This window comes from Trachemys scripta, chromosome 25, assembly GCF_013100865.1.
Source record: "Trachemys scripta elegans isolate TJP31775 chromosome 25, CAS_Tse_1.0, whole genome shotgun sequence".
Lineage (NCBI taxonomy): Eukaryota > Metazoa > Chordata > Testudines > Emydidae > Trachemys > Trachemys scripta.
Window position 1 is genome coordinate 1552058 of NC_048322.1, and position 26169 is coordinate 1578226.

Sequence of the window (26169 nt, forward strand, 5' to 3'; positions counted from 1 at the left end):
AGGCTGGTCACCGGCATGAAGGAGACACAGGCGTGTGTTCCCTTGAATATTGGAAACACTATGTCACTAGGAGGGTGGTGAAGCACTGGAATGGGTTCCCTAGGGAGGTGGTGGAATCTCCTTCCTTAGAGGTGTTTAAGGCCCGGCTTGACAAAGCCCTGGCTGGGATGATTTAGTTGGGGATTGGTCCTGCTTCGAGCAGGGGCGTTGGACTAGATGACCTCCTGAGGTCCCTTCCAACCCTGATCTGTGATCTGTGACTTGCTAGACACTGGGGGGATTTCCCCAGCGCTCAGGAGGGATGCAGGAAAAGGAGCTGGGAACCTCTCTCCCCACCTATGTCCCCTTCGGCCATTCGCCCTCCCTCTGTCTTTCCAGCCCTTTCCCCTGTTCCCTCCCGCACCGGCAGAGACTTGGTCACTTGCCTCTCCCCTAGCTGGATGGCCTCCTGCGAGTGCTGACAGGAGGGACAGTCAGGGCAGGGGGTTGGGGGCTGGCAGAGGTGGGAGCCAGCCCCTGTCCCAGCCAGCGCTGCAGCCCGGGTTGGTGTTTGCAGGACACAGGAAGGGGCTGGAGCAGCTGGGAGCGGTGGGGGCTGGGAGGAAGGAGCAGGTAGGAATCAGACTCCGAGAACAAAGCCCAGAGACCGGACCCGGGGCAGCTCCCGGGCGTGGGGAAATACAAGGAGCTGCTGCCTCCGGTGTGATCCGGGAGCCCTGAGCTGCTGCTACTCCCCCCAGGAGGTCCGTGCTGGGGGGAGCCCGGCATTAACCCCTCCCTGCACGGCCGGGGGGGGGCTTTCTCCAGCTGGGACCAGCCCCTGAGCCAGAGGCTGCAGGTAAGTGAGGAAGATGTAGCTTCCCCCTGTTCTCTCAATATCGATCTGTAATCTAGTCCCCTCCTCGGATTTTGCCCCGTTTTCTCTCTATTTCTTCGAATGTCCATTTAAAATCAGGTCAGATGGGGGGGGGGGAATTCTCCACCCATTTTATCTGCAGCGATTTGTCCTTGTTCGGGTGGGAAAGTGTTGCCCTGAGTCGTTCCCCCAAAGGGATCGGGGCTTAGTGGGAGAGCCCTGAGACCCAGCTGCCTCTGGGGTGGGGATCGGGGGCCTTCATGGAAGGGGCACTGGCGGCGGGGAGAGGAACTACTGTACCCCATGTGCCCAGCCCCAGCTTACCCAATCCCACCCGCTTCCTACCCGGCCCAACCCAGCTCCCCTGCAGCCACCAGCTGCCAGGAACCACCTGGCTCCATCTTTTCCCCTGTGAAAGCCGCATGGCCCCCGGGCTCCCTGCTGACACGTGACTGTCCGGCCAAAAAAGGGGGGTGGGACATGGCTTCCGGTTGTGTATTGAACATGGCCCCCTTCCCCCTCCGGCTTCCCCACTTCCCCTCCCATCACTGACTGTCAAGGCAAAGTCCCCGCAGAGCTTCTCTTAGGTTAGCAAAGATAGAGATTTTGCCCCATTTTCTCCTCATTTCTAAAATACTGATTGTCATGCTTTCAACTACCTGAAAGGAGGGTTCCTAAGAGGATGTATCTAGACTGTTCTCAGTGGTGGCAGATGACAGAACAAGGAGCAATGGTCTCAAGTTGCAGTAGGGGAGGTCAGGGTTGGATATTAGGGGAAAAAAATTTCACTAGGAGGGTGGTGAAGCACTGGAATGGGTTACCTAGGGAGGTGGTGGAATCTCCTTCCTCACAGGTTTTTAAGGCCAGGCTTGACAAAGCCCTGGCTGGGATGATTTAGTTGGGGATTGGTCCTGTTTTGAGCAGGGAGTTGGACTAGGTGACCTACTGAGGTTCCTTCCAACTAGGGTGACCATATAGCAAGTGTGAAAAATCAGGAGGGGGGGGGGTGTAATAGGAGCCTATATAAGAAAATGACCCAAAAATCAGGACATCTGGTCACCCTACTTCCAACCCTGATATTCTGTGATTCTATGCTTGAAAATCTCCCCCCGTTTTCTCTCTAGCAATCCAGGCCTGATCCATTATCCGTGAGATATCCCATCTAATTATCAGATATTCACATCAAAGCTCAGATGTTGCCCTTTGAGCCGATTCTTGACTATTGAGTGATATAAAATCATTGCAAGTTTTGCCTCTTTTCTCTTGACTTAACAAAACATTTATATGAAATCCATTCACATTTTACCCTTTTCCCTTGTATCAACTATTGGTACAAAATTCCTCATATGTTTCCACTTTCCTGAAATCGGTGACAAAGGATCTCAAATTCCTTATATTTGCCTTCTTTTTTATTAATCACTAAACACCAATGTCATATTTCAGATTTTACCATGTCCCATGTAGTGATGGAAGATTGATTTGAAAAAGGCCTCTCAGGTGTGGAGGGCTGTTTTTAATGGCAGCCTTTTCTCTGTTTTGGAGGGAACCTGTTGTCCTGAGTCATTCTTCATACTAGAGCTTGCAGGGGGTTAAATTGTCCCGCTCACCTTCTCCTGATCAGACTCAGGTCCATGCAGGCCGGGATCTCACCAGTAGATCACAGTCATTGGCCCAACAAGCCTGATACCCTCTCTGAGAAACAGCCAAAGACACTGTAACCCTTCCCCCACCCGCTGCACACGGACCCTTATCATACAGTATTATGTGGGAATATTCCCCCTGAAACCCAGCCCAAGGGCAGTTTGTGACCTGAAGCAGGAGTGTAGCCTGTCCCTTTTATTTTCATTGTCAATGCAGATTCTAATATTACTTCTACCATGCCAGAATATGCACCATAGCAGAGATCCCTGCCTCCTCTTCCTGCTGTGAGAAAAGTTACAGGTTACTGATGGGGAAACTGAGGCACAAAGTGAGTAAGGGACTTGCTGAAAGTCCCACAGGCTGTGTCAGAGCTGGAAGGGAACAAAGACCCTTAGAAATGCCTTAACCACATCACTGCCTTTCCTCCCAGATGTGTCCCACTCGAGGGCTGGGCAAGCAGTCCCTGCTCAGTTACTATCCAACTGCCCTGACTATAGAACCCAGGAGTCCTGGCTCCCAGCTTCCACCTCCCCTTTGGCCCCACCATTCTAACCTATTAAATCCCACTCCTTTCACCAAGCAGCAAATTCAAGAATTAAGGTGATATTTAAAAATAGGCTTGAAAGGATTGGATTTTTAATCAGTCAATATCGGCAAATGTTGATTTCACTGTACACGCACAAACAAAAAACCCATTTTGAGTATAATAATCTAAAGTCACAGAGAGGCAATGTAAGGGGAAAATGCTGTTTCAGAACCTCTTAAATTGATTTAATGATATTTACTTTTGTACATTTGTTGACGGTTTGTATCTGAGCAGTTATAAAGCTGTAACTTGAATCTCAACATCTGCCATTGAATAATTGTCTGGCCCCATCCCAAATTCCCCACAACTGTGAAAATTTAAATCCATAAAATTAGAAAGGCTTCAGTAACCATCAATCTCTATCAAAATGATTTAAAAAAAAATCAAATTCTGCCAAGTTTATTTAAAAGCAATCCCAACATGCTAGGAAATCAAACTATCCACATAAGGCACCTCAACAACCTTAACTCTGCCCTGTAGTGACACCAGGCCATAGCTGCAGTGGTAGGCTGAAAGCATTTTAACATGTGGAGTCCCACATTCGATTAAAGGGATTTGTAAAGACACAGGCGACTTTTCCCCTCAGGGCGCCACCTGCACTCGATTGTTCCTTTTATTGTTAATTCCCTGAAGTGAGCCGATACATTCAATTCTGTCTGATCTAAAGTATCCCTTTCAGATTTCAGGCATGTGTCTATTACTTTGCACGTAGGGCCAGGCCCTGGGAGAGACGGAGCTTTGGCTTCATTTAAACTTGGGGTTGGAAGCAGCTTCCACAATTTGGCCCCTAGTATTTACATTTTCCCCTGTCCTGTTTAAAAAGTCCTGGGCAGTGGGGAGGGGCCGGTGCTCGCTGCAGGGTCTGCAGCTGAGTCCCTTAGATTGTTATAGCCCAGCAGAGGGAAGGCCGGGATTGGTGGGTCTCTGGGGATTTAATAATAAACACGCCAATGTCCTAGTTCTTAATGAATTTTCATCTGACGATTCCCAGAACACACTGGCCAGCCCCGGGATTCCGGGGAGGGAATATGACTAACCTCCTTTGGCCAGCGGGGACCCAAAGCACAAGGAGCTTTCCGCGGTTGGCTCGCAGTCACCCAGAGTGAAATTCACTTCATGGGGTAAATCCCGAGTCACTGGGCTGTGCAGGTGAAATGCTGGGATGGGGAGGTGAATTCCAGCCCCGCTTCCCAGGCATGGGACCCCAGCACAACCCCCGCCCTCGGCCTTCCCTTGCAGTGATGGCTTCTGCCCCACTTGGTGCTACCAGAGCCCCCTGCCATGGGGCACAGAGGGGGCAGAGTCCCTGCTGCAGAACCACTCCTCCTCCCTGCAGCCCCCATGCTGGGCTGTGGTTGTGTGTAATGGGAGGAGGTTACTCTGGGTCTCCAGGCTGGGGGTGTGTTTCACCCCAAGAGAGAGACAGGGACAGAGCAGGAACTAGCACTCCTGTGACCCATTCCCTGCCCCGACCCCACACCCAGTCTCCAGACAGAGCCTAGAGGAGGGGAAGGGCCCTGGGGGCTGGCTGCTCTCTCCCTGGGCTGCTGTGAGAGGAACGCAGTGCCCCCTCGCACAGCATGCACACAGCCTGAGGCAGATGGGAAATGCAGTTTCCTTGGGGGTTGAAAAATGTTCATCATGGAGCCTGGAGCTCTGTCTCCCCTTCATGGCTGGTCCATGTCCAAGCACGGCCATGATCTGCCATGGAGGGCAGTGCAGTGGAGGGGTCTGGGAGGGTATAACCCCTTTGCCTATTTATTTCTCCTCCTGCCTCTGCCCGTTTCTCTCTCCTTTCCCCTTTGTGCCCTTCCCGTGTGTGCCAGCAATGGCAGCAGTGCTGACACGCCCAGAGAAGGGCTGGGGAGGGGCTATTCGTGCCGGCTGTGAGTGCTCTTAAAATATATACTGCTGCTCACTCCACTGGGATCCGGGAGCCTGGACTCAGCAGCCGCTGCTCCCCAGCAGGGTCAAATTATTGACCATTTCTTGATTCCCCTCCGCTGATTTTTGCCCCATTTTCTTTCCAGTTCTCCAATGCCGATTTAAAATCCCCTCGCACTTGGGGCGTTCACCCACCCATTTTACTTGCAGCGATTTGTCTGGGCGTAGGTGGGAAATTTGTTTTTTGCCCTGAGTCATTCCCCAAGTGGGAAGAGAGTTAGTGGGTGCTGCTTGTGAGAGCCACAGCTGCCTCTGGGGTGGGAGTAGGGGGGCTATTCCATGCCAGCAACAGGGCATGAAAGGGGAACAGGACGGGAAGGGAGGTGCAGGTGTCCCCCATGGAGAGTGCCTAGTCCCAGGTAACCCAAGTCCCAACTGCTGCCCCCCCCCCACCATGGCCCAACTCTGTTCTATGCCAACTACCAGCTGCCTGTCATCTCCTGCTGCTCTGGCCCTGCTGCCAGAGAACCTCCCAGCTCCATTCCTGTTCCTTTGCCTGTGAAAGTTGCCTTGCCCAGGGCTTTGCTGCCTGTGTGAATGGCAGGTAGGGATGGGGAGCCATCACTTTCTGGGTATTTACTGAACATTCATCTAGTCCCTGACACCTTCATTAATGCAGAGGTAAGGTTGCCCAGCAGTATGTTGGGCCCTGCCAGAGTGTCAAGTTCAGCAAAAGTCAAACCTCCAAAAACTTGGAAATACAGAGCTAATGTACACGCCAGTGCAACCTTAACTCTGCCCCCTGGAGCTGGCAACAGCCACTGGGCATTCTCTGCCAGCACTCCAGCTGCACTCACTGTGTTAGGTGTAGCTGCACTGAAAGGTAGAGGGGTTAGTTGGAGCAGCTTGGTAGAGTTGTGATGTGATGAAATCTGGGCATTAAGTTGAGGAGTGTCACAGAACCGTGACTGTGATATGAGGAGATCTGGGTTTGAGTGTCTCTCCCCCATGGGTATGATCAAAGGAAAGAGAGGTATGTGCACCTTGAGGTGCCAATCTGCATCATGTCTGCACTGAGTTGTGTTAGTAGCAGGCCACAGGGGTCTTCTTGCCGTGGGGATTGTCAGCAGTGAAGTGGGATAGGAGCGCCGTCTGTGTGCTCAGTGATGGGTCAGTGACAGTGGAAAGTTAGCTGGAAATCTTCTGGGGAAGGGTGGAAGGGCTGCAAAAGGGGGCGAAGGTGTTGTTACTTTTACCAAGGCTACGTCTGCACTGGAAGCACTACAGAGGCAAAACTGCACCAATGCTTCTAGTGCAGACACTGTAAACTGGCGGGAGAGAGCTTGCCCATCGATTTATTAACTCCAGCCCCCATGCTCAGGGGTGGCTTATTCACACCCCTGAGCAGTGTAAATTATACTGGAGTAATTTCCAGTGTTGACATGATCCAGGAGCGAGATGGTTTCTAGGGAGCAGGCTGAGTGTTTCAGAGTAGAACTAATGTAAGTACCTCCTGTTCACCTAAAACCAAATTCAGTCTTAGCAAAGGGCAGGGGTTTGTGCTGCATTTGTCATGGGCCCTGTTCTCTGAGTGATATGCACCATCTGCAACAGCACAGTGGAAGTGTGGGAGTAATCAGTCATCACAGAATCATAGATGATTAGGCTTGGAAGAGACCTCAGCAGGTCATCTAGTCCAATCCCCTGCTCAAAGCAGGACCAATCCCCAACTAAATCATCCCAGCCAGGGCTTTGTCAAGCCGGACCTTAAAAACCTCTAAGGAAGGAGATTCCACCACCTCTCTAGGGAACCCGTTCCAGTGCTTCACCACCCTCCCAGTGAAATAATGTTTCCTAATATCTAACCTAGACCTCCCCACTGGAACTTGAGACCATTGCTCCTTGTTCTGTCACCTGCCACCACTGAGAACAGCTGAGCTCCATCCTCTTTGGAACCCCCCTTCAGGTAGTTGAAGGCTGCTATCAAATCCCCCTTCACTCTTCTCTTCCTCAGACTAAATAATCCCAGTTCCCTTAGCCTCTCCTCATAAGTCATGTGCCCCAGCCCCCTAATCATTTTTGTTGCCCTCTGCTGGACTCTTCAATTTATTCACATTGTTTCTGTAATGGGGGCCCCAAAACTGGACTCAGTACGCCAGATGTGGCCTCACCAGTGCTGAAGAGAGAGGAATAATCCCTCGATCTGCTGGCAATGCTCCTACTAATTAATGCAGCCCAATATGCTGTTGGCCTTCTTGGCAACAAGGGCACACTGCTGACTCATATCCAGCTTCTCATCTACCGTAATCCCCAGGTCCTTTTCTGAAGAACTGCTGCTTAGCCAGTCAGTCCCCATCCTGTAGCAGTGCATGGGATTCTTCCATCCCAAGTGCAGGACTCTGCACTTGTCCTTGTTGAACAGTATCAGATTTCTTTTGGCCCAATCCTCCAATTTGTCTAGGTCACTCTGGACCCTATCCTTACCCTCCAGCGTATCTATCTCTCCCTCCAGCTTAGTGTCATCCGTGAACTTGCTGAGGGTGCAATCTATCCCATTTCCATGGGGTTGGGGTTTTTTTACACTATAACTAGAAATGTTTGCTGTAGGAGATAATGTTAATTAAGGCAGTTATAATTCTCACATAGGTTGTAATTGTAAGCATAGAGAGGTGAAGTGTCTTGCCCAAGGTCATGCAGCAGACCAGTAGCAGAGTCAGGAATTGTCCCAGTCCAGCTGTCTTTCCCCTGGGACTCACAGTGGCCATGTGATTCTTAGCTGTTTCTCCCATCATCCCTACCTGTTACAGTGCACTGGGGATAATGGTGTTTCAAAATGCTTGCAGTGTCTATTTGCTAACAGGACTGATGGGAGACATTTCAGGCATGCTTTGTGGCCCAAAATCTTGACAGCTTTATGACATCATGTCATGACCAGGCTGGGGGTGGTCAATCCTAGTGGTTGGAGCAGGAGTTGGGAGCCAGGAAGTGGAGTCAGTGGTCAGAGCTGAAGTCAGGAATCAGGAGGGTCAGAGCTGGAGTTGGGAAGCAGGAGAGGAGCAAAACTGGGAACAAGGCAGGATCAAGGCGTGGAGCAGACACAGGAGCACCTGATGCACTGTGGTTACATTAACTCTCCGTATACAAGAGGAGACTGGTGCGCTGCTATCTTTCACCCCTACCCCTCCCTCAAACACTTCTAGCTCACTCTCCCACTCCTGTCCATGCCTGGCAGCCATTAGCTGGCACTGGAGAAGCCACGAGCATGTAAGAAGATAAGACCTGCTCTCTCCTGCCTTGTGCGGCTGCATTCACAGATCCCAGGCAGGAGCTTACTGGAGGTCCGCATGCTACCCTAGTTATTTAGCCCAAGCTGCAGGTCCCACACTTCCATTTCCAGCTGGGACTTCTGCCTTTGCTTTAGCCAGGTTTCCCAAGGCCCACCTAGTTTATCCTTCCACCTAGCCTAGGGTGACCAGATGTCCCAATTTTATAGGGACAGTCCCGATATTTGGGGCTTTGTCTTATATAGGCTCCTATTACCCCCCACCCCTGCCCGATTTTTCACACTTGCTGCCTGGTCACCCTAACCTAGCCAGGCCCCCTGCCCCACGGAGGGGTGACATATACCTTAACTATTCATTTCCTGGATTTTGGAGGATTGAATTTGTTACCTTCCCTCCACCCCCACACATCCCCAGTCTCAGCTCCCATGGGGCCAAGAAGAGGGAATCAAACTCCTGCAGATGGACAGAGCCTCCTTCACATCAGCTTACATTGGGGAAGAGAGGTGGCAGAGAAAGCCGCTCACACTGTCCCAAGAAGGGCAGAGTCCCCCAGATCCCAGGACAGAGAGGGGGCAGGCAGAGGGACTCACTCCCCTGCAGAGGTGCAGGGCCTCCCCTAGATCCTAGTGCACACAGCTAGAGCCAGAAGTCCAGAATCAGAGCTGAGGGTCAGAACTGAGTTACCTGGAGTAAAACAAAACCAAGGCAAGGCTGGAAACAAGAAGGTGCAGAAGCTGTCACAGCCATGGGGAATGGTGTGGGAAGCCAACTGACTCTGCTGCGGGTCCTGCTTGCTGACAGTAACCCCCCCTCGGCAGCCTTAGGGCCAAATTTCTCAGGGTACTTCTGGTGGAACTCTCACAAGGATGTTCTCTACTGGTTGGGGGAAGGGATAGCTCAGTGGTTTGAGCATTGGCCTGCTAAACCCAGGGTTGTGAGTTCAATCCTTGAGGGGCCACTTGGGGATCTGGGGCAAAATCAGTACTTGGTCCTGCTAGTAAAGGCAGGGGGCTGGACTTGATGACCTTTCAAGGTCCCTACCAGTTCTAGGAGATGGGATATCTCCATTAATTATTATTCTCAGGTCACTCGGCCAGATCAAAGCCTTCCCAGTCCACCAGAAACTGGGGCTTTCCCCTAACTCACCGAGAGTCAAGGATCTGGTGGACCAAATTGTAACGGGTTGGATCACAGAAACCCCCTGGGAGCTGCCACCTGATGTGCCAAGACTACTTCTGCCCCCTGCTTTCCCTGCCAGCTCGGGACCCCAGCACCCCATCTTGCTGAGCCAGACACTCCCGACTGCTCCAACAAAGACCCAGGGTCTGAATTACTTGCCCCAAAGCTGCAGGTTTACCTGAAAACAGCTCACAGTAGTGTGCTTGTCTTTAGCACTCAGATGCCCAACTCCCAATAGGGTCTAAACACAAATAAATCCGTTTTACCCTGTATAAAGCTTATAAACTCATAAATTGTCTGCCCTCTATAACACTGATAGAGAGATATGCGCAGCTGTTTGCTCCCCCAGGTATTAATACATACTCTGAGTTAATTACTAAATAAAAAGTTATTTTATTAAATACAGAAAGTAGAATTTAAGTGGTTCCAAGTAGTAATAGACAGAACAAAGTAAGTCACCAAGGAAAATAAAATAAAATGCACAAATCTATGTCTAATCAAACTGAATACAGATAATCTCACCCTTAGAAATGCTTCAGTAAGTTTTTTTTCTCAGACTGGACATCTTCCAGGCCTGGGCACAATTCTTTCCCCGGTACAGCAATTGTTCCAGCTCAGGTGGTAGCTAGGGGATTCTTCATGATGGCTCCTTTCTCCTCTTTGTTCTGTTCTACCCCTTTATATATCTTTTGCATAAGGCGGGAACCCTTTGTCCCTCTCTGGGTTCCCACCCCCTCCTTCTCAATGGAAAGACACCAGGTTAAAGATGGATTCCAGTTCGGGTGACGTGATCACATGTCACTGCAAGACTTCATTACCCACTTGCCAGCACACACGTATACCAGGAAGACTTACAGGTAAAACACACCCATCTGCAAGCAATTGTCCTGGTTAATGAGAGTCATCAAGATTCCAAACAACCATTAATGGCCCACACTTTGCATAATTACAATAGGCCCTCAGAGTTATATTTCATATTTCTAATTTCAGATACAAGAGTGGTACATTTTTACAAATAGGATGATCACACTCTTTAGATAATAAGCTTTGTGATGATACCTTACAAGAGACCTTTTGCATGAAGAATATTCCAGTTACATTATATTCACTCATTATCAATTTTTTATAAAATCATATAGACTGCAACGTCACACAAATACTCCTCCTATCGACTGAATCTTATGGGTGGCAGTGGTGGGCTGGAGCAAGTTGGGTTCCCAGTATAGGGCTTCAAAAGTGAGATGTGAAAGATGAGATGGATCTTCAAGAACTTGAGCAGCTGTAACTTGATGGCTCCTGGAGTCACTGGTTCTGTAATATTGAAGGGACCCAGGACTTGATAGTCTAGTTTGGCAGATGGGTGGCTTGATCAAAAGTTCTGGGCAGAGAGCTGCAGCTTGTCCCCTATGGGCAGATTGGGGGCAGCCCACATGGTGCTTATAGGCTTGTTTAGTGAACTACAAGTGGCCTTTGAGCTCCCGGTCCACCTGATGTGGTGGGAGGCTATATCTGTGGTGGCTGGTACTGGGTAACTCATGGACGAGTCTCGGTGGTAGCCATAGTTTGCAAAGAATGGGCCATATTGGATCAAGGCATGGCTTGGATTTTTCTATGTAAATTCAGTGTAGCACAGGAGGGAAAAGCCAGTCGCCCTGTCAGTAGCTCAGAAAGAAGCAAAGATACTTCTGTAAGATTTTATTAGTTTGCCTATTAGCCTGCAAGTGAAAGATGGATTAGGGGAGGGACTTGATGCCAAGGACTCCCAATATGATGCCTGTATGTAACCTGTGATAGCAGAAGGCTTTTTCAAGCTAGAGCCGAGCCATCTCCCCTGTGGTAGGAATTGTACGACACAGGATGAAGTGCACCATTGTTGTTAGCAGGTGGATGACAAGCAGGATTACTAAGTGTCCTTGGGAGCATGGCAGCTCTACAGTGAAGTCCATTGAGATAGTCAATCAAAGCTGTGAATTCATGGGCAGAGTTTGGAGGAGATCTAGGGGCTTCAATCCTGAGTTCTTGGTATGGGTGCGCAGGTCACAGGATTGCATATAATCTTAGATGTAAGCTCAGAGGCCTGGCCACCAGAAGCTCATTGAGACCAGATTCCAAGTCTGTAGCTGGCCAAAATGGCCTGCAAAAGTGAATTGTGACAATGTTTCAATATTTGAAGCCTAGGTTGTCCCTCTGGATCATAAAGACAACCTTGCAATAGGGGAAGCCATTCTGTAGTTGAAACTCTGATCCGTGTTGGGTTGGATACCTGCATCATTCAGGGTTTGGGTCAGGAATGGGTCATCGGGGATCAGGTAGTGGATGGAAGATGTCACACAGCTGACAATAGTCCTGTTGACAGAGTTGGATGCCTTGAGTATGGTGATGGAATGCTCTTCATCAAGTGTGAGAGACTCAACTTTGCAGAACAGGGCATCTGCCTTCCCTTTTCTCATTCCTGGGTGAGAGATTACAACAAAATGTAAGTGAGAACTAAAGTGGGATCCGTTGGTCCCTCTTCTTCAAATTCATGTAGCAGTCCCTAGGTATTCGAAGTTCTTATGGATCATCAGGACTTGGATTAGGAATTGGGTTCCTTCTAGGAGGTGGCACCACTCCTTGAAAGCCACCTTTTAAGATGGTATCTCCTTCCCCAAATATCGTAATTGTTCTCTGTGGCGGTTAGCTTCCAAGATTAAAAAGCACAGAGTGGATTTGGTTGTGCGGACCTGCACATTGAGATAATATTGCACCAATGGCAAAGTTTGAGGCATTGTTCTTGATATAAATGGGTTAGTGGGATCTGAGTGAATCAGGATAAGTGATGAGGTGAATGCACTCGTCAGTCAATCAAGGGCTGACTGATTCTCTGTGGACCAGGCAAAATTGGGTCCCCTTTTTCTCGGTGAAACCAGACTAGAGAATCTTTTAATAAATTGCCTGTAGAAATTGGCAAACCTCAGGAATTGTTGCTCCCCTGTACATCCTTGGGTGCGGCCCAGACAGATACTGCCAGTCTTATGTGGATCCAAGGTGAGTCCCTCAGGTGTGACCGTCTATCCCAAGAATTTCACTATCTCCTTATTGAACTCGCATTTCTCAAACTTTGAGTAGAGATGGTTGGTTTAGGCGTAGACTCTCCCAAGACTGCACACATGCTCAGGAGTCAGACCCCAGGGTCAGAACCTAGTTATTTGGAGTGGGGCAAGCCTGGGTCCAAGGCTGGAGCAGAGCTGGGAACAAGCAGGTGCAGGAGCTATCACAGCCATTGATGAATGCTTTGAGCAGCTGCTGGACTGCTGTTGCTGCTGGACATAAGAGTTGGTCTGCTGACTCTTCCAATCAATCACACGGTATAGCCAATTAGCAATCTATTACAAGCTAGCTGCACTCGTTAGGTTGCACAGAAACTGGTTCTGCTGCAGGCCCTGCTTTCAGGCTGACTGCTTGCAGGCCCTGATTCCTGACAATCATTTATTTTTTTTATAGAACAGAACTGAAAAAAATTGCCTCTTCTGCATTATTAGTGATACTTCTACCATTTAGTAATGTACCAATACCATTGTTAGGATTTGTTTTGTTCTAGTACAATTTTTAAAAAATCTTCTTTATATCATCCTTAACTCTGCTGGCCCTAGAGTTCTCCTTGTGTCCCTTTGCTTCCCTTTTCAATTTCCTACAATTCCAAGCTTCTGACTTATATTCTTTCCTATCGACTTCCCCTTTCTTTTATTTGTTATATATTGTTTCTTTATTTTGAGGGAGTTGGGATTCCTTCCAGGGGGCTGTACCAGGACCCTGCTGGGGGCTCCATCTACTGTATCAATCTCTGGTTAGTAGATGTGTGATAAACGTGAAGACCGTGCCTCCCTCTGTCCTCTGGGTGGAATGAGGGGCTCTTTCTCACCTTACCCTGATGCCTCCTAGCTGCTCTTAAAAGCATGGAGGTGGGACTCTGCTACCATGCCACTCCAAGAGCTTCCATTTTACTGGCCCTGCTCTCCCATAAATAGTGTGATTATCACTGGGGCAGCAGGTACTGACTGGGGAATTATTCTCTTTCAGTGGGTGGTGACCTTCTAGGAAGTGGCTGTGCATTTCACCAAGGAAGAGTGGGCTCTGCTGGACCCTGATCAGAGAGCCCTCTACAGAGACGTCATGCAGGAGAACTATGAGAATATGGCATCGCTGGGTAAGAATTCCTGTCCCATCAGTTAATAATTGTGGGGGCTTGCTTTTATGTTTTCTCATCATATACTTTGACAAGTTTCTAAAGTTTTTATATCCCCCTCCCCTTTTTTTTCCTTATGTGATTTTTTTTTGTGCTATCAGCCATTTTGGAAAAAAAATAGCATTTTTACATTTTATTTAATTTATCCTTTCTGGATTTATGAAAACTGAATGATAACTTTCCTACCTTTTCCTCATTTTAAGAGTCAATTCTAAATAAAGTCTAGTAAACAGATGTACTATGTCATGCATGGATTGTGTGGCGGTCAGATGTGCCCATCTGTTGATAGGAGAATGTATACGGTGCTGTTCGGGAGTGAAGGGAGAATAGGGAGCAGTGGGAGGGGAAAAGAAGTTGCCAGTAGGTGGGGAGGGCTGAGGCTGTGTAAGGAAGGGGAAGGTGTCTGTGGAGGATTAGGGCTAAGGCCTGGTCCACACCTGAAACTTAGGTTGACCTAGCTATGCTACTGAGGGATGTGAAAAAAAAAAAAAAAATCACATCCCTGAGAGACATAGTTAAGCCAACCTAAGCCCTGGTATAGACACTGCTAGGTCGATGGAAGTATTCTTCTGCCAACCTAGTGTAGCAGAGCTCCGACCTTGTCCCTGTGGGTCCCGCACTTCTAGGCGGTTTATGCTAGCCTCAGAGGCTCACTGCGACCCTCCACGTAGCCCTTCTCTCTCGAGGGCCAGGGTTACAGTCTACTGAGCCCTTTTCATCATCAGCCAGCAAGGAGGTTGGTGAGAGAACTCCCACAGTCTCTGTTGTCCCTAGGGCTTATTTCAGAACAGTTTAGCCTCCTGTCCTGACAGGGGCCTGTCTTCCCTTCCTAGGAGGTGTTTCTGTAGTGGCAGGTTGGGGGGAACCCAGCCCCGCCCTCTATTCCAGGTTCCAGCCCAGGGACCCTAATGGTAGCAGCTGTTGGCAGCCAACCTTTCACTGCCAGAGTTGCTACATTTCCCTGGGTCACTTCCCCACAGCTCTCCCGCTTCTCCCTTCTTCACCCTTACCTTAGGGCTCCCTTACCGATGGCTTGAGGGTGTCTTAATTAACCAGCCCTTCAGCCGCACTTCCTCTCCTCTGGCTCCTTGGCTCTCCCCAGCCTGACTAGAGGGAGCCCTTTTATAGTATCAAAAGGGCCTTAATTAGAGTCATGTGTTCACATTATCTTAATGGCCTCACCTGACTCTTTGCAGGTTAATTGGAGTCAGGTGTTCTCATTAGCCTGGAGCAGCCCCTGCTCTATCAGTCAAGGAACAGAAAACTGCTAATCCAGTGGCCAGTATATCTGCCTTCTACTACTTTGTTGTACTCCACTGGCCTGGGTCTATCACACTAGCTACCGTCTCTTAAGGAGGTGGATTTCTTACAGTGACAGAAAAACGTCAGTGTACTGAGTGTCTATGCTTATAATTAAGGGTTGTTGCTGCACTTAATTGTTTCTGGGCATTATATGTTATCTTCCTATGTACTCTGGCCTCACTAGGCATACATAACAAAATTATTGTCGGATTCTTGCATTAAAAATGATTGCTATTTTTCTTCTATATATAGTTATGGTCTCTTGTTCTCGCCACAGTACTGATGTCTTTATGCTTCAAATAGGTTTCTGCAGACTAATAAAACTTTGAATTAGAAATCATATCATACCAACACACCATTAAGACATAATAATGAAAAATTTACATTAAATAAGTTTAGAATGATTGGCTCACAACTGTGTCCATTCCCTTGTGTTTCACAATTTGTTTTCCAGAGTCCTGTTGTAGAATTCCCAGTTTTTCATCAGATGAAGGATCTGAAATGAATACGGAGTAGCAGTAGCCAATTGTATAGACAGATTTCATGTTTTCTTGAAGTTACTCTCAGTGCTTAGTACGGCTTTATTTTTCTGTTCAATGAATAGTTGCAATTAGCTCATGATCATATATTTACACAGACTTAGGCCTTGTCTACGCTATAGAGTTTTGTTGACAAAAGTCAGATTTCATCAACAAAACAGTTGTTGTGTACACACTACAATGCTCCTCTTGCCAATTTAACTCTTCTGCTTTGCTGACAAAATAAAACCACCATGATGAGAGGCATAGGGTTTTTGCGGCAAAATTAGGTCAACAACGTGTCAGTGTAGACACTGTGCTGGTTATATCACTGTACATGGCCTCCAGGAGGTGCCCCACAATGCCCATCCTGACCGCTCTGGTCAGCAATTCAAACTTGGCTGCCCTGAAGCAAGGTACACAGACATTCACCTCTCCCCCTTAAAGTACTGGGAAATTTTGAAATTCCACTTCCTGTTTGCTTGGTGTGGAGAACTCACATTGCATCTTCCCAGCTGACCATGATGGCTCCATGCAGCAAACGTGCTCCTGCCTGGAGTACATCGGAGTTGTTGGATCTGCTGGGTCTGTGGGGAGAGCAGTCTGTCCCAGCTCCTTCCAGCCATAGGAACTGAAATAGCTACGGGAAGATTTCTCATGGCATGTTGGAAAAGGGCTACAAACGGGATGTACAAAGATCAAGGAGCTGAGGCAGATGTACAAAAAGGCAAGGGAGTCAAACCATCTGGTGCTGGATCTCTAGTGCTGCACCAGAGACCTGCCACTGCTACAAGGAGCTGTATGCGGTCTTCGGTGGTGACCCCACCTCCACCACCAAGAGCCCTGTGGATACTTCAGAGGGGCTGGAGACAGCGGCCAGCACACTCAACCCTGAGGACAAAGTGGAATTGGAGGATGAGGTGCGAAAGGGTCATCCAGTACCATGGCAAGCTAGGATCTCTTTTCAACCCTGGAGGATTCAAGACAGTCCCAGCACTCCGGCTCTGGCACTCACGGTGCAGAAGGGAGCTTCGGTAAGTGCTCATTTTGATTTCATACTGCTCTGTTTCATATATAGCTGTCCTTGGTTTCATTTTATGGTAGAAGTTGGTTAAGGTATAGAAATGTACAAGACTAGCAGTTTTTGTGTCTGCTTCCCATTCCCCTATGCGGCTACACAGTGGGGATGTGACCAGACCCCCAGGGTACAACCTGGAACTGTGGGACCACTGTGCCCCCTTAAATCTCCAGCCTGGGCTGGCTCTCAATACTTTGCCAGCGATAAAGAGTGAAGCCCTCAAAGTGGTGTTTTCACTCAGCCACCAGCAAGCAGAGGCACACCCAACTAAGCTGCATGAAGGCTCCCAAGCCCCTAACCTTGAACCCCAGAAACATACCATCTTACACTGCTCGAGACCTTCTCTTGAAGAGTGCAAACTTACTCATTAGTTCACCACTTCATCAAAGGAAAGTGGACATGCCCCAGCCTTTGTAAGCTGAGCAAATTTCCCAGCACTTTAGACAAACTCACTGATAAGGATAAAATGTTAAAAGAATAAGTTTATTAACTACAGAGCTAGATATTTAAGTGATTATAAGTGGTAGGCATAAAGGTCAGAAATACTTTTTATTTTATTTGGTAACTAAGTATGAGTCTAAATCCTAAATCTCGTTAGACTAAGCAGTATTTGGATCAAGCAGTTTTTCTCACCTCACTGGATGTTGCAGGCAGGTTACAATCCTTAATACACAGGCTGACTTTCCTCCTCAGCCTGGGACCAGGCTCCTCAGTTCAAGTCTTGTCTTCCCACTGTTCTTGTTGCCGTCAGTGTAGGTGGGGGAGGAGAAAGGTAATTGTATGATGCCACTGTCCCTTATTTTATACCCTCAGTCAATGTGCCTGGAAAGTACTAGCTCAGACATATCCTGGTAACTCTAGTATTGGGGGTAGCCGTGTTAGTCTGTATCCACAAAAACAATCAGGAGTCTGGTGACACCTTAAAGACCAACAGATTTAATTGGGCATAAGCTTTTGTGGGTAAACCCCCTCACTTCTGCAGATGCAAGAACTCCGGTAACTCTGTGACTGGTACTCTGTGACTCAGCAAGGCCTGAGCAATCCCACTGGTGTGGCCTTGTGCAACTGTGTCATAGAGTTGAGCAATCCAGATTATGTGGTACTTGCACAACAAGGCACAATTTACATAATTGTAAATTCCTTGTTTATGACACCCTTGCGGTCGTTTAATGCCCTGGGTGTGGGTTACCTCCTTTGTTGTCACTGGAGAACTAGCCGTGGGCGACTCCCAAACCCACAACGTATTTCATTAATAACCATATAACAGGCTCTCATAACTTCATCCACACTAACGATATACATATTTTGACAAACAATGAGTTTCAGCAGATCATGACCTTTCATATGGTATCTTAAATGGCATGCTTTGTATGATATATCACAGCCATATATGAATGAAGAATAGGGGGTGTAATGGGGTCAGGACTCACCACCACGGCACCTCCTTCTGGTTAGTCCAGGAATTAGCTCATCCCAACCTCAGAGCACCTCCTGCTGGCCGGTGTCTCTCCTGCTTCCTGATAAATCTCCACCACTGAACTTCAGGCCCTGCATCCCTCCTGGCCTGCGGTGCCCCTTCTCTTGTGTACTGCCCTGGGGAACCCCAATCCTCTAAGCCCATTTTGCCTCAGTGACCCATTGCCAGTCTTCATCTAGCCCCTTCCCTCAGGGGCAAACTGCAGTCTGAAGTGGCCACTCATCATTGGCAACGGGGTTGGACCTGCTACCTCTTCCTCCTGTGGCTGCTTCCCCACAGCCCTAGGACCTCCTCCAGCCCTTAAAACAAGGCCCCTGCCTGGGGGTTTGCCAGGCTAGAGCTTCCCCAGCTCCTCCTGCCCTTCCCCAGCACTGCGCTGTCCAAAGTACCCTTTTTTCCTTCAGGCAGGCAGGTCCATCTCTCTGCAAAGCTGGAGAAAGACTGACTGCCTTCTGGCCCTGCAGCCCTTTTATAGGGCCCAGCCTGGCCCTGATTGGCTGCCGCCCAGCCTTCTATGTTTGGTTTTCAGCCCCAGCCCCCTCCAAGGACTGGCTTTTAACCCTTTTAGGGCTGGAGCGGGGTGACCGCCCCTTTACAAGGGGTTACAGGGTGCTACTTTGAGGTACAGTGTGTCACAGGAGGCCCAGTGGAAAAGTGTTAATGCACACCAAGATTTCACAGGAGTCCTCCAGAGGGATAGCTAGGAAACTTTCCTGGAGGTACTTGCCAATTCTCTGCTGAAGGTTCCTTGACAGAGCTGCTTTGTTTCTTACCCTGCTGTAGGAAAATTTCCCGCATCAATTGGCAATCACTTGTGCAGGGATCAAAGCAGCACACAGGCAATCAGCATAGGGACCCAATCTGAAGCCACACGTACGCAGGAGATGCACTATTGTATTCTTGTTTACCCTCAGGAATGAAGTATCAGCTTCAATGATCCCTGCTTATGGAAAATGGTGACAGAATTTACAGTAGTGTCTCTAGTTGCTTGCAGTGATTCTCTTCCAAAACCACCCAGACATTTTGCCCCATCTTGGATCTTCCCCCATCCCCCCCATGGGCCAAACTCACCACGTTTAGGGCACTCATAGTGCTTGCCAAGGGAGAGTGAGAAAGAGGTGTATTTAATTACTATGATTCAATGCTGTGAGTGCACTCACACAGTCCTGCCTTTGATTGCTTCTTGTGTTTCTGCAGATGTGGCCTTGAGGGGAACCCCTTACACACCGGCAGAGCGCTTGCGTCAGATAAGGAGGCCACCCAGGTGGAGTAAGGAGGACATGTTTAGAGAGGTGCTCCAAACGTCTAATACCACAGATCATGATCACAGGGAATGGCGAGAGTCAATTAATGAAAAATTGAAAATACATAGCCAGGAGAGGTAGCAGGGCCAGGAGCAGATGATAGAATTGATGGAGGACCAAACAGAGATGCTGAAGTCCCTAACTGAGATAACTGTGTGCCATGCCCTCCCCAAACTCCACCCTCACATTCTTTGCATGTGCCCTGCTTGTTGTTGCGCTCCACCTTTCAGACAGGTTCCTTAACTACAGTTGGACTTACACACAGCTATGAGAGCCTCCATTAAGAGACTGCACTTCAGTGTGCTGTCCCTTGCAAGACATTGTATATTAGTTATTGTTGTTTAATAAAAATGTGCTCATAGGAGAAAAATAAAGACTCATTTTCTTTCTACATATGATTGTTGCTGCTGGAATTAATACACAGTGGGAACGGGCACATATGCAGACTACAGATCATACTCAGGAAACAATCATCACAAGGGTCATTCCAGGCAGCATGTAAACAAAGCTTAGCTTTGCATTGCTGAAAGACACATTACTGTGGTTCATTGTCAAAATGCTGCTTCAAAGCCTCCCTGATTCGAATAGCCCCCCTATTGTGTCACTTTAATAGCCCTGGTATCTGACTGCTTAGAATCAGTCGCCAGGTGATCTGCCTCCATGCTCCACCCCAGGCAAACTTTTCCCCTTTAGTTTTACAAATATGCAGAGTTCAGCAAGCTGCTATGTCCATGGAAGTATTTTCCTCATTGAGGTCTAACCTGCCATAAAGGCATCGCCAGCGAGCCTTTAATCTGCCAAACTACATTCAACGGTCATTCTGTGTCTGCTCTGCCAGTTGCTGAAGCATTCCTTGCTGCTGTCAAGGTTTCCACTATATGGCTTCATGAGCCATGGGAGTAAGGGGTAGGCTGAATCTCCTAGGATCACTATGGGCATTTCAACACCCCCCAGTGGAATATTCTGGTCTGGAAAGAAAGTCCCTGCTTGCAGCTTGCTATATAGGCTAGTGTTCTTAAAGATGAGTGTGTCATGCACCTTCCCTGACCACCCTGCTTTGATATCAGTGACACAACCCCGGTGATCCACAAGCACCTACAATACCACACAGAAGTAGCCCTTTCTATTGATGTACTCCATCGCAAGATGGTCTGGGGCCAAAATTGGGATATGGGTGTCATCTGTCACCCCAAAACAGTTAAGGAATCCCATTCCTGCAAAGCCATCTGCTAATTCATGCACATTTCCCAGAGTCACAGTCCTTCATAGCAGGATGCAATGAATGGCCTTGCACACTTGCGTGAATGTGACCCCCACCGTCAACTTCCCGACTCCAAACGGATTCGTGACCAACCTGTAGCTGTCAGGAGTTGTCAACTTCCACACAGCAATTGCCATGTGCTTCTCCACCGAGAGAGCAGCTCTTATTTTGGTGTTCTTGCAGTGCAGGGCAGAGGTGAGCTCTGCTCACAGTTCCAGGAAGTTGGCTTTGTGCATCCAAAAGTTTTTCAGCCACTGCTTGTCATCCCAGACCTGCATAACAATATGATCCCACCACTCAGTGTTTGTTTCCCAAGCCCAGTAGCAATGGTCCACCATGTGCAGCTGCTCCATGAATGCCAAAAGTAATCTGGAATTGTTTCTTTCTATGGCACACAGCAGGGCAGGCTCCTTGGATTCCTGTTCAGATTTGCAGCTGATGAAATACTGTATGATTAGCCACATTATGTAACCAGGGCACTACGAATGTGCCTGGCGGGCAGTAAAACTTGCTGAGTGCCTTTGTCACTGAACCATGCTTGTATTTGTCTTTTTTATAAGTAACATTGAGGTTTGCTGAATTAACATGCTGAACTATTTACTAATTACACTAAAGTTTTAAGGACAGAAGCAGGGAGCACCCTGAACACCATTACTAAGGCAATGACATTTTAGCCTTTAGCCCCCTCCCACACACACACGTTTTTTCCCTAAGCCCTGTGACCCAGCCACCTTTGCTGAAATCTTACGTTCCTTGCTCCGACAATTCGCTCCATTCCTGCCACAAATGTGTGCTTTCTAGTGATGTCTTTGGTTGGTAGGGAAACTTCTGGGAACTGAAAGGGTCTCACTTCACTCACTCTCCTTCTGCAGTGACCACAATCTGTCTTCCCTGCAAGTTCCTGGGATCTATGAGTTAGTCCCTCCTAAAGTTGCATGTCCTGATTCTTCTTTTTCACATTCTTCTTTCCCAGAAGAATCAGAGTCTGTTGCACCTAAATTATAGTATTTAATTCACTGGAGTTATCCACACACTGGGGGAAATTCATACTCCCTTCCATTTCTCCTCACTTACTAGAGTCCCCATTTCCTCAAAATGTGCTTTCCTGACATATAATACCCTGACATACTGCATTCTGGGACCTCTGCACTCCCTCTTCTTCCTTACTGTGCTGAACCCCACCAGCCAATGCTCACCTGTTCCAGCTCTCCTCTGGCTCATAGTCTCTGGTCCTCTCTCTGCCAGAAAGAAGCATTTCTCGGGGGACTTACCCACTGTCTGGAGTCTTCACTGTCTGGGACATGGAATCTCTGTGTTTTAGGAGCCCATTTGATGAGTGTCTGGCTTTGTGTGTTCACAGGAGAGATGGGGATAGTTAAATCCCCCAAAAGCAGAGTGTCCAGCACCTTTGAGCAACTTGAGAGTTGGGCCTGGTTACTGGCTGGGGTTAAAATAATAGAACTTTTTTTCTGACATGTGTCCCATGAATTCAACTGATGTTCCTTATTTTCTTCCCCTGAGCAGGGTTTCCTGTTTCCAAACCTGATGTGATCTCCCAGCTGGAGAAAGGAGAAGAACCCTGGGTCTCAGAAATCCAGGAATCAGAGGAACAAGAGATCCTGAGAGGTGCCTGCCCAGGTGAGGAATCATTAAACGAACTCAAAAACTGTCAGTGCCTGAAGGAAAGAGCAGGGACTCCCTACAAAGTCCTTCGGAGCTCTCTCAGTTCAGGATTTTCCCCAGCATGTGTCATATCCTCAGGGCATATGTTGCTCATGACTTCCTGCCCATCCTGACTGACCCCGGGCAGTAGCTCCTTCCCTGACCTGTTGTCATCCTGAGTGTTTGGATAGGGGGTGTGGAAACAAAATTTCTCCCATTTTCTCTCCCCTATGGGAAAAAAAGATTATGTAATTCAGTTCCTGATTTCCCCTCCATCTCTCCAGCACTTACTTTGGTTTCCTCTTCCATTTTCCATTCCTGTTTGTGATTTCTGTCTGTATCCCAGCAGGTGATGGGATAGTGAATGAGAAGAAGGGTCAGAATCTTCAGCAGAAGGATGATGTGCAACTGGAACCACACAGGATATTATTGCAAAGATCCAAAGGGAATGTGTCCAGAAGTCTTGAGCAAGGAAAATTGTATGAGAGTCAGCACAGGCCAGAGAGCCAGCCAGGGGAGAAAGAGGGTAAATCCATTAATTGTCAGACAACTCTCAAAGACCTCAGGGGAACCACAGGACAGCACACAAACCTCACAGAAGAGGGAAAAAACTCATGCACCGAGTGTGGGAAAAACTTCCGAGGACGCTCAGGCCTTAGTAATCATAAGAGAATCCACACGGGAGAGAGACCCTATGAATGCAGCGAGTGCGGGAAAACCTTCACACAGAGTTCTCACCTCATTAGACATGAGAGAATCCATACTCGGGAGAGACCCTACGAATGCTGTGAGTGCGGGAAAAGCTTCACTCGGCACTCAGACCTTATTATACATCAGAGAATCCACACAGGGGAGCGGCCCTATGTATGCTCCGAGTGTGGGAAAACCTTTGCTCAGCGCTCAGCCCTTACTAAACATCAGAGGATCCACACAGGGGAGCGACCCTATGAATGCAGCGAGTGTGGGAAAAACTATACTCGGAGCTCAGACCTTATTACACATCAAAGAATCCACACAGGGGAGAGACCCTATGAATGCAGCGAGTGTGGGAAAACCTTTACTTGGCGCTCAGCCCTTACTACACATCAGAGTATCCACACAGGGGAGAGACCCTATGAATGCAGTGAGTGTGGTGAAACCTTTGCTCAGCGCTCAGCCCATATTAGACATCAGAAAATCCATGTAGGGGAGAAGCCCTATGAATGCTGTGAGTGTAGGAAAAGCTTCACTGAGAGCTCACACCTTATTACACATCAGAGAATCCACACAGGAGAGAAGCCCTACGAATGCTGTGAGTGTGGGAAAAGGTTCAGTCAGAGCTCATACCTTACTAAACATCAGAGAATTCATACAGGAGAGAGACCCTACGAATGCTGTGAGTGCGGGAAAAGGTTCACTGACCACTCTAGCCTTACTAAACATCAGAGAATCCACACAGGGGAGCGTCCCTATGAATGCAGCGAGTGCGGAAAAACCTTTACTGAGAGCTCACACCTTATTACACATCAGAGAATCCACACAGGCGGGCAATCCTATGAATGCGTCGAGTGCAGGAAAAGGTTTGCAGAGCACTCAACCCTTACTAAACATCAGAGAATCCACACAAGAGAGAAACGCCATCAATGCACTGAGTGTGGGAAAACCTTCTCTCAACACTCACACCTTATGAATCATGGGAGAATCCACACAGGAGAGAGACCCTATGAATGCAGCGAGTGTGGAAGAACCTTCACTTGGCGCTCAGCCCTTAGACATCAGAGAATCCACAGCGGGGAGAAACCCTATGAATGCAGCCAGTGCAGGAAACGCTTTACTGAGAGCTCACAACTTGTTAGGCATCAGAAAGTCCACAAGGGAAATGATAAATTATAAAAAACCATATCTCGGGCTGACAAATGCTTTTTTCCCTCTTTAATACTTTTCCTAATTCCGACATCCAGACCGTTAAAGTTATTTGCACCATTTGCTTCACCATGGGCCCTCATGTTGTTTCCCACCTTTTCTTTTGCAGCTAGCCCTTCTTTGGAGTGAATCTCATGGGCCTTTCTGTAAAACTCCATAGTCCTATGACTCATGGGAACGTGTGTCCCTCCTGCCAGGAATGTCAGTCAGCTCAAGGTGTGGGAGATAAGGGTGATCTCAACTAGCTATATCAGCGTAAAAATCTACCTAGGCCTCATCCCCAGTAGGATTTTCCATGGAGTTAGGTAGCTCGTGTTAGCTATCCTGATGTAAAAACACAACTAATCTTACAGTAACAACATTGCTCATGTCTAGTGTCCAAGGTTCTCTAGCACATTTCCTTATGACCTGACCCAGTCTCCGTTTCCTAGTCAAAGCCAATCTGGAGCATTACATTTATACTCTTCCTCCCACTGCAAAGTGACTGTTAGAGCCACGGAGTTCACCCTTTGGAACAGATTGTCTCATTCCCAGTTGTTCACACATTGAAAATGGGTGTGCTGAAGATGTTTTGTATCATTTTCCTCATTTAAAATACATTTAAATATAACAAAGAGCAGTAGCAGGGTGGAAAAAGTGTGGTTTCAGCCTCTGTGGCACCTGAAGGTGATGGGTGATTTGCAGGGATTCCATCCTGTTGCAGTGTTACCTTCTAAGTTTATCTTCCTCACATTCTGCCCGTCTACTTCCCAAAATGTCACTTGATTCAGTGTCCTCAGCTCTCAGAGGCTAATACCCTTGAAGTCTAGAAAGGAGCTGTGATGCTGTCTATCAGGTTGCCAGCTCAGACCAAGACAGCAGCCTAATTCACTCACATGCTAAGAGAAATCAAAAGAGTGTCAAAAGGTATTGTACTGTGATCAGGCCAATTCACTTCTGTGTTGGTATATTTCAGAGGAAATGTAATATAATTGTTCTCGCTTATCCATAAACCTGTTGATTGCGATAACCTTACATTAGCTATGTCCCTATACTTAGTTAACCCTAGATCAAAAGCATGTGATTGTATTAGGATGAGAATTTACTTGATGTGTAAACTTCATTTCAACTAATGAAAGATTGCTTGGAATGCTCAAATGAATGCATAATGGTACTATTCTTGCATCGGAATTGGTGCCTTGGAGCGGTAAATGAAGAAGCATGCTGACTTCAAAGCATGGGTCATTGTGTTTGACATTGGGAAATCTACAAACTTAGCCCTGGTCTACACTACACAGTTACGTCATCATTAGGCAGCTTATGTTGACCTAACTATGTCAGTGTACACACTACAGCCTTGCTCTCACCAACGTAAGGGCCCTACTACACCAACATAATAAATCCACCTCCATGAGAAGCATAGAGTTTATGTCAGTGTAGTTAGGGTGAGGGAGTATCAGTGTAGACACCATGTTACTTACATCAGCTGTTGGCTTACCTCCACCGCAGCCATGAAATTGATAAGAAGGCCCGGCTACCCAGCCAGGCTGCTGCCGGGTCTCTGCTCCAAGCCAGGCTGACACCCAGGCTCCCAATTTGGGCTGCCACTCAGACTCCCCGCTGGGAGCCCTGCGCCCTCTCCCTCCCCCAGGCTCTCAGTTCCCCACCGGGAGCACAGCAGTTGACTGGACTGTGGATCTCCCTGTGGAAGTGCTCCTGGTAAGGATATGCACCACCAACAGAAGGAGGGTAGTGTGGACATCAGCCACAATCAACTTAAAATTGTAGTGCAGACATGTCCTGAGTCTGTTTAGTCAACAAAGGAAGAGGTCATGCTGTGATGAGAGCACCTGCCAGATTGCTTTCTGGGGAAAGCAACTGAAAGAATGAACCCGGGGAATGATCCCATATCTCTGAGCTGTTTGGACACTTACAGGGAATCATTACAGATGCAAGACAGAGATTCTCCAGAATTGTTTTGGGTATCACTGGAGCCTTTTTGACACTGGGAGATAACTACATCTCTACTAT

The 26169-nt window shown here is 48.0% G+C and overlaps 3 protein-coding genes and 1 long non-coding RNA gene across 13 annotated transcripts in view; 2 read left to right on the top strand and 2 right to left on the bottom strand.

The window, feature by feature from the left end:
- Positions 1–26169, bottom strand: part of LOC117869996 (zinc finger protein 239-like) — a 1162621-nt gene that overhangs the window by 869268 nt on the left and 267184 nt on the right. The gene's annotated exons all lie outside the window — the stretch shown is intronic.
- LOC117870022 (zinc finger protein 501-like) overlaps positions 1–26169 on the top strand; it is a 273140-nt gene that overhangs the window by 165097 nt on the left and 81874 nt on the right. The gene's annotated exons all lie outside the window — the stretch shown is intronic.
- LOC117870012 (zinc finger protein OZF-like) lies at positions 548–25830 on the top strand. 2 transcript variants are annotated; one of them, XM_034757174.1, is made up of 4 exons: positions 548–838; positions 13490–13616; positions 22120–22233; positions 22607–25830. In XM_034757174.1, the coding sequence occupies exons 2-4, from the start codon at positions 13583–13585 to the stop codon at positions 24127–24129; spliced, it is 1671 nt and encodes a 556-aa protein (XP_034613065.1). In that variant the 5' UTR covers positions 548–838; positions 13490–13582; the 3' UTR covers positions 24130–25830. The 2 variants fall into 2 exon arrangements, with proteins under 2 accessions (XP_034613065.1, XP_034613064.1); XM_034757173.1 differs by having other exon boundaries at positions 549–838; positions 22604–25830.
- On the bottom strand, positions 12641–19233 carry LOC117870087. 2 transcript variants are annotated; one of them, XR_004643915.1, is made up of 3 exons: positions 17187–19233; positions 15371–15453; positions 12641–12729 (listed from the first exon to the last, which is right to left on the bottom strand). It is a non-coding gene; the product is annotated as an uncharacterized LOC117870087 (long non-coding RNA). The 2 variants fall into 2 exon arrangements; XR_004643914.1 differs by having other exon boundaries at positions 12647–12732; positions 15342–15453.